The sequence below is a fragment of the Epinephelus fuscoguttatus genome, linkage group LG20 (genome assembly GCF_011397635.1).
Source record: "Epinephelus fuscoguttatus linkage group LG20, E.fuscoguttatus.final_Chr_v1".
In the NCBI taxonomy this organism is placed as follows: Eukaryota; Metazoa; Chordata; class Actinopteri; order Perciformes; family Serranidae; genus Epinephelus; species Epinephelus fuscoguttatus.
The window spans coordinates 20476373-20495013 of NC_064771.1; the positions used below are offsets into that span (position 1 = coordinate 20476373).

The 18641-nt window shown below is 41.3% G+C and overlaps 1 protein-coding gene across 1 annotated transcript in view; it reads right to left on the bottom strand.

Annotated features, from left to right (window-relative positions):
- plce1 (phospholipase C, epsilon 1) overlaps positions 1-18641 on the bottom strand; it is a 132127-nt gene that overhangs the window by 97500 nt on the left and 15986 nt on the right. The window contains exons 3-6 of the mRNA XM_049564362.1: positions 15390-15763; positions 13139-13794; positions 12493-12903; positions 12153-12362 (exon numbers count right to left, since the gene is read on the bottom strand). Of these exons, the coding sequence (XP_049420319.1) occupies positions 12153-12362; positions 12493-12903; positions 13139-13765 (1248 nt within the window). The 5' untranslated portion in view covers positions 13766-13794; positions 15390-15763. The remainder of the gene's footprint in view (positions 1-12152; positions 12363-12492; positions 12904-13138; positions 13795-15389; positions 15764-18641) is intronic.

Sequence of the window (18641 nt, forward strand, 5' to 3'; positions counted from 1 at the left end):
AAACTGTTTTTATTAGTGCATTAGAGGCTGTTTGAAAGCCTCTCAGGCTCTGAGTGGTAACAAGTAGTGTGTGTGCTTCAGCAACTGAGAGGCAAGAAAAGACTCTTTATGTGTGGGGTCTCTCATAATCTTATATTTGAAAAAAAAAAAAAAAACTGTGCTTCCAGCTATACAGTGACTTCCATTTCCTATAGTTCAAACTGTGATGGTAACTATAATTTAATTCACTTAACCTTTTAAATAGCTCGAACTGAAACAGTTAAGCATTAACACTGTGTGTGCGCATTAATTACCATCTCACATTGTAGGCCAGTGACCTCAGATCCATTAAACAGGGTCGTAACAAGAGGGAAAAAGGAGTTGCATACAGTAAAGAAGAAAAGAAAACTGTTGGTGCCGACTGTCTGACGACCCTGGCTGAAAAACAAACCAGTCTATTTACTGCACCAATAACCTGGACAGCCAATCAGAGCTCTGTCATCCCATGACAACACAGCACATTATGGATGTCTTAAAAGCGGATATTTGCTGGACATTTTATCTTAAAATGCTACCTTTGAGACAAGCAGTAATTGGTATCCAAGATGTGCATGTGTTTGCAAGAGTTATTACCTGAGCCTGTAAATAACTTCTCTTCAAACATATGACCCATTTTACAGGCATGGATATTTAACCAGCACGGGGCTGGAGGGAAAATAACACTCAGCAATGCAAACAAGAATGAGCTTTAACAACAACTCCCATATGTCACACGCTGCATCTTATTGTCTGGGACAGCCAAGTTAACATTTGCTGAACGGGAGGAAGCGTGTCCTGAAGCTAGACACCATTAACGAGCAGTGCCGCAGAGCCCTGCGAGTCATACTGACAGAAGCCACAGCCATATGGATGATTATCAGAGTTGATTAAGGAGATTTTTAGTGTCATGTTTTCATTCATCATTCTTGGTTCATCCATATATGGAGCAATCAAACAGACTGGATTTCAGGCTGAATCAGAGTTTGTCTTTGGCTACGAAGAAAGGCAGAAAATGTGCTTACTTTGATATTTCGGTGGTCGGTGTTCCTCTTTAATCAACTGCAACCACTGACTGAAGAGGCTGTCTCAGATTTAACTTCATATAAATATAAACAACATTTAACACTCAATTTCTTCAATAAACAGAGAGCTGAAGGCTATCTTTGCTACTTAAACATGACAAGATTAGGTAGGCAAAAATGCTGTGTGTGTGTGTGTGTGTGTGTGTGTGTGTGCATCTCCTCTCTCTCCCTCTATCAATCCAACAAGACAGGAAATTATGTATTCAGTCACTGTTGTTTTTGTGAATCAAATCTAACAGACAATATTTTGGTGATCCGTGCTTTGTCAAAAAAAAATATTGTCAAAAAAAGGGGGAATGGGTCGATACGCGATTTTGTCACCATGAAGTTGATCATGGATCAATTCCCATTATGGGGATAATCGTGGATATTGTGTCTAGCAGCACCCAAACAGACTGCCAACAATAAAAGAGACTAAAACAGGCTGTGTACACACCAACATCAAAAAACACCAAAGATCTTATTCATTGATCAGCATATTTGATATCAAAAGACACAATCCCATTTCAAATAAATGAGAAGACCGCCTTTTCAAGATTGTTTGCTTTTCACTGAAAATTATGTTCACTAAAAAAAAATAAGTGTCTGCCTGTGATGCAAAGAAATATCGGTGTCTTTATAAAATATGAGGTACATGATTCTAGTATGGTTAAGTGCCATTTAAAGAGCTTTACGCATATTTTGATGATTATCAAAATAGAATAGCAGTTATCTTGGCTAGGATAACCATGACATGAAACTTTGATATTATTCATTCATTTTCTGTAACCGCTTATCCTGTTAGGGGTCGCAGAGGGGCTGGAGCCCATCCCAGCTGACATTGGGCAAGAGGCAGGGTACACCCTGGACAGGGCACCAGACTATCACAGGGCTGACACATAAAGACAGACAACCATTCACACTCACATTCACACCTACGGGCAATTTAGAGTCATAAATTAACCTGCATGTCTTTGGACTGTGGGAGGAAGCTGGAGCACCCAGAGAAAACCCACACTCTACACAGAGGGGCTCCACCCTGGATATGAACTGGGAACCCTCTTGCTGTGAGGCGACAATGCTAACCACTGTGCTACCGTGCCTACCTTTATTTTGATATCATCCCATGTCTAATAACATGTAACAAAACATTTATGTATTTTATTTAAAATGTAATTTTAACCACGCAAAAACCTCACTGAGATTACAAGTCTCCTTTTCATAAGTGTCCTGGCTAAGACAGGCAGCTGCACATTAAACAAACACAGTTACAGACAATAAAATTTCGGATCACATCATGACTATACCAAACACAGGACTCAGGTCAACATATCCTGGATCACATAGAGGCAAATAGCTCAGTCAAGGCGTTTACAGCTTGACGTACCTTCCTCCACCTCCTTCAATCTATTTTTGAAAACACTTGAAGAGACCAGTTCTCCTAGACCCTAAATTAGTCTGCTGCAGATTTCATGCTGCAGGAGCAGCAAAGCCCTTTTTCCCATTTTAAGATGGACGTTGCGGACAGACAGCAAGAGTAACTGTGCATTCTAATACCCATACTACCGCACTATATAGTATACCAGAGAAATATTTAGTATGTCCCAATATATAATATGTAAGTATGCCAAAAAAACAGGATGTTCTTCTATATTTGGTCTGATTTTGCAGAAGGCAAGCCAGCATGTTTTTCTGGATATTTTGACCCACAATCCTCTGCGCAGCGGACAATGTGTCACACCCACTGAGCCTTCAAGAGATGACAGCTCACTGACTGACTGACTGACAGCTGATTGACAGCTGTCAAAAGTCGCAATGACAGATGATGGCTCATTCAAGTAGCTGATGACCAGTCACATAGTAACAATAGGAATATTAATTTTTTAAGTGAACAAAATAATCAGAAATATTACAAACAACAATAGGATGTACGCAACTGTGAGAATAAAAATGACTGAGAAATGCACATGTAAGTTCACTGTCGTAAATATAATACGATAAAATATACAATTTAAAGTTAAACTAGATACATTGCAAAGTAACAACAGCAGATCTCTCCGGTTTGATCTTTGTCTATGGCGAATTCGGTTAGTGGCGTTTGTTTTATCTCCAAGGAAACAGATATAAAAGCAAGAGGGTCAAAGTTCAGGGTGTAGTATGTCCCAGTTGCGTGCATACTGCATACAACAGTACATACTTTTTGAGGGACCTACTGAAAGTAAAATGAAAAAGTGTGCAATTTGGGACGCACCCTAAGTTTTATGAATATGTCACAGAGTGACTGCAGTAGCTGTCAGCACTTGTCAAATAGAAACTTTTACATAAATATAAAGAAAGCAAATTTAGAGGTCTTTTATATAAGGACATGCCAGTGATGCCAATGGTGAATGACAGCTTTAAGATCTGTAATGAACCTCAATTCAAGAGTGAAGGCATTAAGAGGATGCATGCATATTTAACAGAAGGTCCATCATATTCTTTATGTGTATGAGTCATGATTGTTCTAAGTCTTTTAAAACAAGGAATTCCCAAACTAGGCAATTTATAAAAAGTGTCATTAATGACACACAACAACAGTGGAGACCATGCGGGAGGCAAAGGACATAAAGTGATAATGAACATGTGATCATGACAACTTGAAAAATTAAGTCTGGAAAACATGGCTTGGTGTTATTGGACAGTTTCCAAGTGGGATGGGTTGAAAGCACTTCAGTTGACTTGACTGGAGCACTACCAAAGCACTAATGGGCATAAAAATCTCCCAGCTGGATCAATAGCGGAAACGGTGGACAACCATGTTGCACAATATCTCCTGGACACAAGCCTGTGAATATCAAAATCTAATAAGAGAAGTCCTTAACAACTCCCAAAGCACACTCTAGAAAGAGACATTTTTGATTCACTTTCCCAGCAAAGATATTCCTGGATTTGATCTGGCAACGTTCTGGCTTTTGGTACAGTTATAAGAAGAAACACTGAGGGAGACTGGAAAGCACGGAGCCTCCCAGGGAGGAAGAATTTATTTTTGTCCCTGAAGACTAGCTGCATCTTCTATAATGGAAGACATAGAAGATATATTTGCAGGCATCCATCTCTCAGCTCCAAAACCAGTCAGCCCAAACTGCTGTGGTAAAAGTCCTAAAGTGTGTGTGTGTGTGTGTGTGTGTGTGTGTGTGTGTGTGTGTGTGTGTGTGTGTGTGTGTGTGTGGATGGGTGGGTGGGTGTGTGTGGGTGGGTGTATGTTTGTGCCTGTCTGTATGTGCCTGGTCACTTACCACTTAGCCTGACACCACTTTGAGTTAAATGAAAGGACTCAGCGGGACTCTAATAGGTAGACTCCACAAAGGCAAACAATAAAATGCTTCTGGTTTTTAAAGACCGTTTGATCCCTACGCCAGGTGTGTGTGTGTGTGTGTGTGTGTGTGTGTGTGAGTGAGCATTTCACCATTAAACTTGCACAACGTAATGAAACACTTCCTTATTTTGTGATTAACTTCCCCGACACAATAATACACTGATCAGTGCACAGAGGGAATTAAGAACGTTTAATGGGAACACTGACAATTTATTTTGTATTTTTTGTGCTAATTTAGAATATTTTCCATCATGTCCATTTTCCACTATAAATTTTTGTTTTAAAAAACCTATATAAAACATAGGTTCATGGCTTTGCCTTGGTCTAAACCTCCTTTTTGTTTCCACTCCCTATTCTCTCTCAAACAGTCCATGCCTGATTCCCCCCCACCTTGTTTCTCACTTTTCTTCCATGGTAGATTTTCTTCTTTTTCCACTGTTAAAATCTAATTTTCTCCCTTTCTCTCTCCAGTGTGTTACCCTTCCCTCCCTCCTTCTCTCTCCCTCCCTGCCACTGCTGCCCTGCTACGATCTCTCCTTCATATAATCCTGTGTTCTTTGGCTCGCTTCATTACTTGTAGCAATAAACACACGGGGCCACAGGATACCTCCAGAAAACTCCTCAACATGAGTACTGCAGAGTCAGGCTAACACGCCACATATATGGGGCCTGTGGAGCATGGAGTATGGCTGGAAACAGTGCTTTGTTTTGCGCAATTATGCAATCATTTACGATGTTTGTGCACCGATTGCTGCTTACGTAATACAACTATTTGAACCTACGATCTCCAATCAGCGTGATCAGATGGTTCGGGACGAAAATAAACATGATGTACTTTAAGATTTAACTCAAATGTCGTACTCTCCAATCTCTATGTGCTGTATGCTATCAGATAAAACAGAAACGTTAAGACAACAGAAGGAATATGGTTCCCATTTGTTTGTAATGGGACGCATTCCTGCTTTTTCATAGTTTTTTATGATCCTGATGACAGCCCTGCTACAACTCCACTTATTCACTGCCGCTCCGTGTTCTCAGAGTTTCTCTGGTGACCCCTTACAGGAGTAGCTCAGGTGGTGTTTTGACAAGGAAAATGCTGGCAGCTCCCCCATTTTCAATGGGCTCATTATTAAAGCAGCTCTGCCTCGACTTAACTCGGCCCGTATTTCTACGACCACAAAGGACTCATAAAAACACTCTGGCAAACTCAGAAACCACACTGCAGCGTGCACATGAGTACGAGTGTGTGCTTGTATGGCATGAGCCTACGAGCCCCCCTCCACACGTGAGAAACTTTAGACAGCGCTTGGCTCTGTTGTGGCAATGCATGAACTCATAAAAAACACAAATTCACATCCGTACATTTATGCACACACATATGCATTACAACTAAGCGCATGTCGGAATCCAATCATGAAAAACTAACACATAATAACAGCACAGTCACAAGCCGGTCAAGTACCCTCATATCAACCCTGTCTCCTGGAAATTACGTTTGTATATTACTGGATTGCATTCATGATTAAGTTGTGGTGACAACCTAATCACTGCCTGGATTATGTTCAAAGACAGTGTCTCTTAAAAAGTCATCTATGTACTATGCTGGACTCGTGGGGAGGTGTTCAGGGTGGATGGTGGACACACAGAGTGCAGGACTGTGACACAAGAATACCAGGTTTGTGTCCACACTCCTGTCTGTGATTAAGTTTAGGCAACAAAAGCATTTTAGTTCAGTTTAGAGCAAAGATTGTGAGTTAGGTTGAATGTTAAAGAAAAAGGTAATAATAACAAAATATTGCTGTGAAAACTGTATTTCTAGATTGCCTATTAGGGTAGAAAACCAAATGAAATACGTTTTCAGTGAACATTTCACTGGTACGTTCAGCGTCAACATTTTTGCAACTCATAATATCCTCATAACATTAATACAAAACAAGGCCCTAGACTAACTTCTCAACTGGTAGCACTGGTGCAAACAACTTTCTCAGCTGGTCGAACCAGCGCTGGGCATGTTCCTATCGACTGATTTCCCTGACGTTTAAACCGAAGTTTAAGCTTAGACTAGTTGACTAGTCTTAAAGTAGGAAGATATTCAGAAAACAGTCAAAACTGAGCGCAAAATTGTGTATGAGACATTTGGAATCATTAATCACATTTTTTAATCGCCAAATTGCATTTTAAATGGTACTGCAATATGGGACTCTTTGCACTTTGTATTATGAACATTACACATTATCCTGCAAGACATGACAACAACTCAATATATAAAATCAAAATACAGCCAAACCGTGCTGGTTTTACGATCAGTGTTGGGGGTAATGTGTACCACATTACAGTAATATATTGCTTTTTAGCAGTAACAAAATAATAGAACGTGTTACTGACAGGATTTCGGTGTCACGTAATGCGTTACCACACAAATAAACTGTTAATTGTTTTCATTTTTCATTTATCCAAACTGATCCACACCGCAATACTCCCACCAGTGTGATAGACACATATAAGTGATGTTAGTATATGTTGGATCTTTTTCTTCATTCACATCCCCAACAACTGCAGAGCAACGCTAGCACACAGTCTCATTCTCATGCTTAACACTCTCCGGTGCTGCTGTAGCCAACTGGCACACCAGGAACCAGCAGTTGGGTCCTTCAGCACCGGTGTATTCATTTGCGCTTATCATAGTGACTTACTCGCACACTATTCTGTTTGTTGTGCTAACCTCAATATTTTTTTATTATGTTTCATATCATAGGCAGACACATATTTATCCATATCTTATAATTATTAGGCTTTGATCCTCTGCCTGACCCTCCTTGTACCCAAGGCTGTTCATTTATTTTAAACGGTCTAGGCTATCTAACTGTTCTAGATCATCACAGTATTATTAATATTAGCAGAGCCTTTAATACGTAGTGGTTACAACTGTATATAAATGCATTAATGAGTCAGACCTGCAGCACTGGATTGGAAATGAACTGTGCTTTGATTACTGGCTGTGAAACAACATGACGTTCATCCATTTAAAATGCCTATTATATTATCATTCTGGCGAAAATTACAAAAAAGTAATGTAATAAATAACTTATTACGCTACGCACAGAGTTTTATTGTAAAGTAACTTACGACTTTTAAATGAAGGTAACTAGTTATATGTAATTAATTACATTTTGAGAGGCACTTGCTCTACACTGTTGCTCCACTACTTCATCACTTTTTCCACCTTGCTATTGCCTGGGCAATCAGACCAATGTGTTATTTCTGTTTGTTTGTTTTCCCTTGATTTATTTCACTCCGGTGTTGATAAAATTAGTAGCTAACAGATGCCTGTTCTTTATGAAGCAACATTTGACACTTGAGTATAAATTATTGTTAATATATAATTTTTGTTATTTAAAGAATAAGTTTAAACAACTAGTACTGTGCTAGGTTACTGGAGCTGCTCTATTAAACAGATATTACTATAAAGTTGTAATAAAAATAACAATTTTCTACAGTGAAGTTGCAATAACACCTGGTCTATCCGCTGGTAATGTTGTGCTGTTAGTAATAGTAGTTATTGGATGTAACTTCAGTTGTATGTGTACGTGTACTACAAGTAGAGTAAGTGGGGTTACGTAGAGCTTGGACACAGCCAAAGACATGACCAGATTATGACAGTTTATAAAAAAGCAGCGCAGTGACACAGACGTTTCACACACAAGAAGTGTGTATTGCGTACCCCACAATCCACATGGAACCTGTGTTAGACCCTTTTATGTGGACCAGCTCTGACTCTAGCCCTTTTTAAATAGGAATTGTGCAAATTTGCAGGAAAGCCCAATCAGTCTTTTTTCAGCATTGGCAGTATAAAAACAAAATCGGGGAGTGCAGCAAAATGCCGCCTACCTACTTTTGTTTAGAATGCACCTTTTTCGGGTTTTTGTGTGGTGTAAACAGTGAAGTGGGAGGGAAGCTGTGGCTGGTCAGTCCTTCGGCGATTCTCTTGTAAGTCAGCCCGTTCTTCACCGTCCCCGTCATCCGACGGTTAATTGCCTCTTCGTTTGCGAGGACAAGGAGGGTGCGCAATTCCTTGTCTCCTCAATTGCTCATCTTTACAGTGTCTGTCAGGTTTGCGTTTCCCTCTTGCTACTAGCTGTTTGCTAATTCCTGCAATCAGCTGTTTCCTGTTTATCCACCACCAGTGGGTCGCACATGCGGCGTCATCAACAGCTCCTCCCACAAGTCATCAACAGCCCCTCCCGTGGAGGAAGGACCCCTCGTTCTTTTTAAACTAAAAAGGTTCCGCCAATATGTCTACCCTACGAGGCAGAAAATTGGGCACCTCGGATCAACTCACCAATCCGGCTCTGTGTGTATAAACGCTCGCAGCTTGCCAGCAAAACAGCTCAATATTCGCTGAAAATCTGGCAGTGTAAAAGGGGCTTCTGTCATTGTTAGTAATGACTTCAGTTTGCATCATGCACTCACCTGAATGCGACCACGTGATATTTTACCTCGCACACTCACAAAAAAAGGTCGCATATAAAACCATTCTGGTCCCAGTTTGAGCCCTGGAAAACGTAATTTTCTCTGCTTTATGTTTCCCTAAAAACACATCTGCTGTTTTGTATTACTTTTGTATGAACCTTGTTTACAGGAGACGGCTAGTAGACATAATCACTCTGCTAATATTTACCTAATAATTGGTTTACAAACATACAGTTTTTCTTGTGACAATTACACACAGCAGAGAAGTTAGGTAGAAATGTGCTGTTTGGCATTACAATATAATAAATTTGGTCTTGTTATTCTGCAGCTTCATGTGTCTTCAGGGCACTGGATTTCAGGCTCCATGTGTTTTGAGTTCTTACAGGAAGAGGAGGGAGAAGATAACAAAAAACAACAGGAGAGTATCCTGAGTGATGCTGCTGATAAAGTCTTCACAGATTCTCATAATGTTTGCACCCCTCACGCTAACAAGCATGACTTATGACCGACAAAATGACTCCTGCTGAAAGGTAGCAACAAGCAGTATTTTCACCGAATTGCGCCTGCCAAGGTTGCTCAAGCCGAACAGCCCCTGTGAGAGGTTTATCATGTTTGTAAAAACACTCTCTTTTGCTTGGAAACTTGATAATAACACAGCAAAGTCCCGGTCTCCTCTCTGTCTGTCCCCCTCGGTCTCTTTTCCTCCATTCTCCATCTCTCTCTGACTTTCTCACTCTGTCTTGCTCATTTACCTTCTCTCCAATTTCCATGGCTATAACTTTAATGCAGATGCCAACTCTGCTCAGTCCATTTACACACACGCACACACACACACACACACACACACACACACACACACAGAAGGACCAGTCATTCAGTCTGTCAGTAATACGGGGAGCAGAACTAACAGAGAATAAATCATTTTTCCGCAGCAGGGGCCTACCCTGAACAAAGAGCCTGTGTGTGTGTGTGTGTGTGTGTGTGTGTGTGTGTGTGTGTGTGTGTGTGTGTGTGTTTGAGGTGTGTGTGCATGTGTGTGTGTTGGTCTATTAACATATTCCTTGAGCAAATTATTCATCTCTCATGCATAACAGGCGTAACATTTCAACCCAAACAGAGCGGAGCAAAAGCCAAGAACAATTTTTCTCCATTGAAGCAAAAATCAATCAAGTCATAAATACTCCTGTGCCACTGCAGCTATTGAGCATTGCACATTTTCTTGTGGCAGAGAAAAGAGAGTTTGAGAAGCAAACCACATATTAAACCCGATGCCTTATCATCTGTGGAAAATCCACATCACTTTAAAGCATGTGAAGAATAAGCACATTACAGCTCGAGGCGCAACGTCAGTGATGTAAGGACATGAACACCATAAAGACTGAATGCCTCCCACTGCAACACATTTCCTAAACTCTTAAAAAGGCAACCTTAATAAGCCTTGGCTTAGGATGATTATGGAAAAATGTTTAATTGTGTTGATTAACACTGTAAAGTTACTTGAAATCCTTTTGTGTTGGTACAGTTCTTTCTTAAGCAGAGCATGTTAACAGTGGCCTGGGTGAGACAAATAAACTAGACCTGAGAAGTTCACTGCACTGCTGTCCTGAACCTACATGAACCAACTTTTATGACACATTAAAGTCCTTGAGATATGAAATGCTTCTATTGTGCATTTATATTAAAAACTTAGGCTACTTTCACATTACAGGGCTTAATGCTCAACTTGATTTTTCCTCAAATCCAATCGTTCTGCTTAGACTTTTCACATTCATGTTTGAAGTGACCCATATCTGACATCAGTGTGAACTGATCTCTGTCCTGACAACACCTCACATGTGCACTGAAACACCAACAATAAATGCACATTTACAAAACTGGCACATAGGAACAATATTAAAGATACAGCGGTGCAAGTGTACATATCCCGAACGACTTGCTGCAGAAGTCGGGTGACAATTTTTCGTATGTTGTGAAGAGGACTGCACACTGTTCCAAACAGAAGCACGTGGCGAATTAATATGCAGAGTAAAATTATCGGACCCTTCTTTGTTTTCAGGATATGCAGCTGTCATGAAATGGGACATTTCTCAGACTACTGAGGCATTGGGATACGAAACGTAAAACCTCAGAAGACAAAGGAATGCCAGAGATGTAGCGCTTTTAGCAGCCGAAGCTGGTAGTGGGCGCAGATAAATCAGGGTTGGTGGGGCCGCAATGTGAAGGGTTTCATGGAGGAACAGTTTCTCCAAAACTTCACTCCAATATCTCCATCAGCATCTCACAACAATGCTGTCAAAACATAAGGCAAACCAAAGCCCTGATTACACATAAAGTGATTTAGCAGCTGGAGGTTCCTTTTTGTAATTGTTTTTAATGAGAATGAAGCTTTCTGCTCGATGTTTTTGTGTTGCGACACCCCTGGTGTTTTTGCACTCTAAGCGCACAGTGTTTTTTTCCGAGCACTCTGAACTCGTCGAGTTGAAAAAACTTTAACCCAAAGTGTAAAAACGCCCCATGTCATCTCTTTCTTCATCTTTTTTTTCCACTGTCCAATCAGATGATTCAAGCAGGGTAGGGCCTTGTGTGGTGGTCATAATAAGAGGTCTAAAGCTGGTAAACAATGGAGGAGAAACTGGTGGTAGTGGTTGCTGGATACCCAGAGCTATACAGCCCGAAATTGACAGCTGGTTGTCAAATTGCCCATGAGTCATCCTAAAATATGCCCGGAAACAGCCATCATCGAGGAGAAGCTCCTGGACCAACTGGTGGTACTCCCCATGATCCACCCTCTTTTTTAGTGTCTCATGTACCCACCCTCCGTTTTCCCTGCACCCAAAAAACTATTTGCTGACAGCCTCTCACCCTCAACCAGAGCCGGACCAAGTACCCTCTGCCTGTCTATTTTTACGTGAGTCCGTGGTTGCAAAATTGAAAAGGTGCAGCAAGCTTTTTTTCACTAGTGGCATTTAATTTAGTGGCACACCTTGTGTTTTGCAACCTGCAAGACACTTTCTGTGTGATCGAGGCCTAACCCATGGCCAACATGACCAGATATGTATCGGATTTAGTACCACATATGAAAGTAACCCAGATGTGACTGTAAATAATCTTATTTCTGTGTCGACACAACTCCTAAAAAAATATGATCTGTGTCACATGAGAGGAGAAAAATAACTCAGATTTGGACCACATTTGCTTGTAATGTTAACACAGCCTTAGTGTGTGTGTCTGTGTATTCACTCTCTTACCAGCTGTAGCTTTACTCCAACATAACGCAGTATCTCCCCGCAGGCTCTGAATTCTTCTCCCATACCACGCATTACGATTGGCCACACATCCTTCTTGCTGGGTTGCCATATCCTGTGATTAACAACCACCTCCCAGACCTCCTCTGAGATGTGTCCTGACGGCAGCGTCTTGACAATCGCTCTGGTTCCAGTACACACTGACTTGGTCATCTTACGGAGAAGGAAAGTATTTCAGGATCAAGATATCAACTGAACACCCAGATGCCAAGACACAAATTCTACATGACACCAAAATTGTTAGTCATAAAACCAACAGGAAAGGAGTGTTGCATGTAAATACCTTTTGATTATTCTTGTAGAAGCGCCTCACCAGGACAGTGGACCGCTCTTTACGGTTCCTAATAAACTCTGTGTTATCCAAGAGCCCCTCCCCATCCCCCTCATCACTGCTGCTATCCTCGCTGCAGTTCCTGGTCACTCCTGAGGATGACGTCTCATCATGCCTCAGGTTTGTCCTCATACTTTCTAGAGATGCTCGTCTCAGAAACAGTTTCTCCAAGGAGTATTTGTCAACCCTGGGCCTCCTGTTGAGCCTCTCTAAACTTGAGTAGCCATCTTTGAGATGGCGCCGGTGAATGTGTCCATTCTGCTGATGCTGGCGGTGCTTGGGAAGGGGGGAATTACAGGGAGAGGACACCACAGAGCTCGGTTCACTGGATGGACTGCAGTGGGGTGAGAGGCAGGGTGATATCTAGGAGCAGAAAACATGACAAATTAAAATAATCTTAATGTTTCTTTACAGCAAAAATAGCTTGAATGGGCTTTCTAATGGGGACAAATATTTAATTTACATTATAAAATTTGTGATGTTTGTTTATTTCATGTTAAAAACAAGCACTTCGAGGACAGAGAACACATAATACAGCCTTGATGTAGCAGCTAAATGTATATAGGTAACCAGGGCGACCAACTTCCTCCCACATTACCTTGTGGAAAGCCAGCATAGACACAGGCAGGCTGCTGCGGCGAATGTGTCTCTGGTTGGGTTGCGAGGGGCTGGGACTGTGAACAGGGCTGGAGCTGGGGCTCGGACTGGATCCGGAGCTGTGGCAACAATAGATGTTTGGACTTGTGTAAAGGCTAGACAGAGTGCAGGAGCAGTGGGCGCTGCCAGTTCTGTTTCTGCCTGCATCCACGCCCTCCCCAGGGGTGTCCAGCTGGCACGGAGAGCCCTCTGAACTTTTCCCAGGTATCGGCATAGCTGTGTTAGTTATTCCATCAATTTTCTTGCCAGCCTTCAGCTCTGGATAAAGTTTCTCCGCAGCACTCGAGAGTTTTGATCTGTACTCCAAACACTCGTATCCCTCGTCCAAAATTGCCACTTTCCCACTGTCACATGGCAACTTCCTATACAAGAGGAGGGAAGGGCTGCTCCGCTGTCTTGAATGCCATAGTTGGTCCAAGTGTTGCCGCACTTCCTGGCTGTCATTTGCGTGTCTCGCCTCTCTGCTGGGTCTGCTCCCAGTGGATGGGGGTGTAGAACGCTGAGCCAGAACTACAGCCTTGACCTGTGTCTGATTTTCCTCAGTAGACATCTCGTGTCCCTGGAACATTCTGCTTTAGCCTTTGTTTTGCTGCAGCTCTGAAAATAAGCAACACTTTCTTGTTGATGACAGTTAAGCAGGAGAAATGTAACCAATCAGCATTTAGAAGATTTAAAGACATAGTTGGGAACATTTATAAAGAACACCTATTGGTTATATTGGCTGAAACTGTCACTATATTCACACCGCTAACAGCATTACTGCTTGTGAATGAAAACAACCAATCAGAGCAAATGAGTCTCTAATACAGCTGTCAATCATGTCAGTCATGCTCACTGACAGACATGTGAAATCTTAAGCCCAGCTCAGACCAAAGATTCGCTATGACACGAGTTGAAATATGCAACTACTTGCAATGCCTTGTTCTGCAACTTTCTGAAAACCTGCCGGATCACACCAATGCAACTAAATGAGATGGTGTATCATCTCTATGCAACAACTCTCCGTACCTCCGCTCTGTTTGCAGCTTTTCAGGTTTATTTTGTGGCTGAATTTACTTTGTAGCTTCTTAAAATATGAATGAGGATAGTGATAATGAGATACTGGCTACAGCTGCATTTGTAGTAGTGATGAAATGGCGAAAAACGGAAACAAAATGAGCATCAGATGAACTGTATTCATTCTAAACACGCCACAATAATATTAAAACACACCGACTGCGGTCTTTTTGACTCTACCACCAGACTTCACTACAAGCTGACTGGCTGTAGAAACAGGAGACACGGTTTACATTGTAAAACCATCCGCTGGCAGTTTGACCAGCTGAGTTGCAGGTGACACCAACAGCCGGCTTCAGTCGAGCTCAGATGGCCAGTTCACACTGCTGCAACATTCTAAAACAGTTTCATCTTGTCGCAAATCATTGGTCTGAACTGGACTTAAGAGGGAAATGGCAGTTAGCAGCAGTAAACACAGACTACATAAGGTTATCTTACTGACTTCATTATCTGTGTGTCTGTCCATGAGCATCAGTGGGTCACAGAAACTAAAGCTACGTTAGCTGCGTTAGACTCCCCGACTCTGATTGGTTGTTTTCAGTTGGCCGCATGAATTCTCGCAAATGCCATTAGAGGCAGAAGAAGGAGGGGGAGTGACATAATTTTCTGCAGGTTATCTGTCTCATGTACTTCTTTCAGAATATAGTGACAGTTTCAGCAAATACAACAAAAAATTGTTTTCATAAAAGTGACCAACTGCTTTAAGTCCTTTATCTATCTAAAACTAGTTGCATCAGACTGCATTTGTGATGCAAGCATCAGTCAATTACATTTCTCTAGGACTCTCTTAATCCCTTACATTTGAGAAGAGATGTCTTCCGTCTCAATTAGTGGCTCCACAGAGCAGCAAGAGGAAATGAAATTTGCAGAGGAAATGAAATTTGCAGACTTCAAAACCCCATATATTATGTAAGGTGACAGCAGTGTCACGTTTGTAACTCAGATGGTCTGGATGACTAATGATAGTGAGTCCCTGCATGGAGCACATATTCATTAATATATCTACATTGTTTCAGCTGTGTGGGATTAAAGCACATCTCTCTGTTGCAGCTCCACACTGTGGCTGATTGACTGAATGAGTGAGTGACTCACTATCATCAGCACCAAACCTTCTGTATTTCAGTTAAAATACTTACTTAGATGATGAAAGTGATCCACTTCAGGTCATGCTACTTAACAGTCCCAAGCTTCTCTCTCAATTTCAGTGCACCATCATGGTCATAGGACTGCGCTGGGGCAAATAATGACTTCAGCTTCCAGTGACCTCTTGAGTGACTAAGACAACATGTCCATACAGAGTGTGCTCTGTGCGTGTGTGTGTTGTAGAAACAGAAGCTTGTGCAGCTGTACAAATGGCCAGATAGAGAGCCCACGTAGGTGACCCTGGAGGACTGAGGAATTTCCTTGATAGTCACAGTCACAGCTCACAGGGCCATGTGTGTGTGCCTGTACGCACTAGCCCTGATTGGTCCTGACATGTATCTGTGCCATGGTTATCCATCTGCAGGTCCTGAGAGAGAAAAAGAGAAAGAGAAACACAGACACACCAATCATTATTCAAAGCAATTTCCACTGTATTTTTAATGTGCAATTAAATAAATGCTCAACATTACTGCCATCAAAGCTTATTCAAAGAGGATTAAGTGAGAAAGCAACAAACTTTAAGATTGAGTTAATAGAACCATGGCTGAAACTGAAAGAAACATACGAGAAACACATTTTACTAACTTTAAAAGACTTTTTCTCATTTCCCTCTGTGCTCTCTTCTTTTATCACATCAGCTTTCTTATCTGAAACTATTCAGCCAAATCACCAGACACAGCGTGAGCCATTGTGACCGAAGCAACTGAAACAACAAATACTGAGTTTAAGCGGGAAAGGGAAAAATGAGGGAAGGAACAACACTCATGTTATACCCATAAAAAATACCAACTTTCTGGGGCAATGAGAATAAAACTATAAACAGCACATTTATCCCAATTTCCTGAGATGATGTATAAGCTATGGCACGTGTTATGTGCTTAATCCCTCAGTGAAGTAGTGTGTTGGAGAAAGAGTATGGATTAACACCATGGGAAAACTTCAAGGGAGTCATATCAACATCAATGTGGTCTAAAAATTGGTTCCCATAACTAGACTGCCCACAGTTATCTAGCATCACCATGAGCTATTATTTTCTGGATAATAAGAAAAACTGTGTTGGACTGGTGCACTGCAACTGGTATCTTGAAATCTCCATGATGTGATGTCAGTGTAAATAAAGATAAAAAATAGGGGGATGACCATGAACTTGACAATTGCAGAGTGACGTTTGAACATGTTACTCCCCATCTCTTTCTCTCCCCTTGTTCCCTGTTGTCTCTCTACTATCTACTATCTAAAAAGGCACGAAATGCTCCCCAAATATTAAAAAACACAACTTTGGATTAAAATTAGAAGCACTGAAATTAAAATTCAGTTGAGAAGAAGGATTCCATAAGGTGTAAGCAAAAGTAATTAATTTCACTAGTTGGATTTCCACCCAAATGTAGAGCAAATTTTAACCAAATTATCAGAAAATTAGCTAAAGAAAATGTGAATTTAAATGCTTTTCCATCCACTACTGTCCAACAACAACACCACCAAAAAATATATGGGCTATACGATATGATACTTGTTAATGTTGCATGACAACCACTGATGCAACCTGCCACAGCACTCTTAAAAGATGGCACAGGAAAGGCACAGGAGTAGCGCCCTGCGCCCGATCTCGCGTTTTCCAGTAGGTTAAAGACGCGGCATGTGTATAGCCCCTAATTTCCAGGGCTGGTAGCTGCAGTTATTCCACAGGCTAGTTAATAACATGTCGGGCAGGAAATCCAAAGTGTGGGATCATTTTGAGAAGGTGAAGGATGAACCCAAGGTGATATGTAAACTCATCTTCATTGGTCGACTACAAACATGACGTATCATCTGAAACATGTCAGTAGCTACATGCCCATTAGACACTTAGCACAATCATTACTGCTTTGCCGACAGCATCATTAACAGGCGGCTCGCTCAGTGTGTGACGTGCACTTGTAGATAAAATATAGGCCTATATTAATGAAGGTTCATTAGTATGGTTTTGTATTTCTCTGTAACGTAGCACAGTGTTAACAATGTTACTGATACTATTCTTTCTCACACCTTCAACACAAACCATTGTGTTTGCCCACCTAAAACATATAATTTAATAATTACATTAATACCATAAACAATGCGGGCGACTAGTCGACTAATGGCCCTAAATGATTACTATTGGTCGACTAGGAATATTCTTAGTCAGGGGCAGCCCTAATTCTAACCTGTGGCCCTTTGCTGCCTGTCCTCCCCCTTTCTCTCCCACTAGTTCTGGCTGTCCTATCAATAAGCTCAAAAATGCAATATAAATGACCTTAAAAAAAAAACAAAACAAAAAAAAACTAATATTACAGCTATGTGCACTTGGAAGAGTTCTGGTAACAGTGCTGTGTGCATGACCGTGTTAAAAGCCTTCCAGAGATGATGAAGAGAGGTATGTCATTATTTATTCACCAAAGTGCACAAAGCGCATAAAACAGTTAGATGGAAACACACCTAATGTTATCTGTAACAACATGTTTTGAGCTTGAAAGCTAGTTAATAAATACAGACGTTACTTAGACAATCAAATATCGATACTCCCCTAAACTTTCCTCCTACTCATCCACAAACACTGGCAATGTTATCAAGGCATTTGACTACAATTATCACTATCAGCTTATTTATTTTTGATGTTGTCCAGCAGTCTTGAAATACAAGTCTCTTGTCTTTAATGAAAGCTCTTACTGCTAAAAAGGAGGCAATTATGCAAACTCAGTCTGCAGAGTGCCAGCTGGAGAAGAGAAAAGGCAAGGATGCCTATGAACCCAAACAGTCCACTTTTAGTCGCTGCTTTTCATCAAACACAGCTCGACAATAAACAGGAAATTATGTCTCGTATCCAATATCTCAGAAAAACTGACTTAATTTCAATTATTCTGTCTAGATCAATCTATCACTCTGGTAGCTGCATTAATCAGAACTGGGCAGACAGTAGTTTTGCATCCCGCTTGCACGAAATACATCCATAACAGAGACACTCACCCACAACATCTACGCATACTAATTGTGTGGTTCTGGTATCATCAACGGTGGCCAGCAATGTATAAATCCAAAAACTAGTGCCTGAAACCTCATAATTAGAGCGACCACAGCCCTATGTCCCTGCCAAAGTGCGTGGGCCACTGAAGGAATGTGGGACCGACCAGGGAGGGAGGACCGGCAACATTTTTAGTGCATGTGTGTATTATACTGTACAAAAAGGGAGGAAAGGGCACAACTCATTGATACATGGTAAATCATGCAGT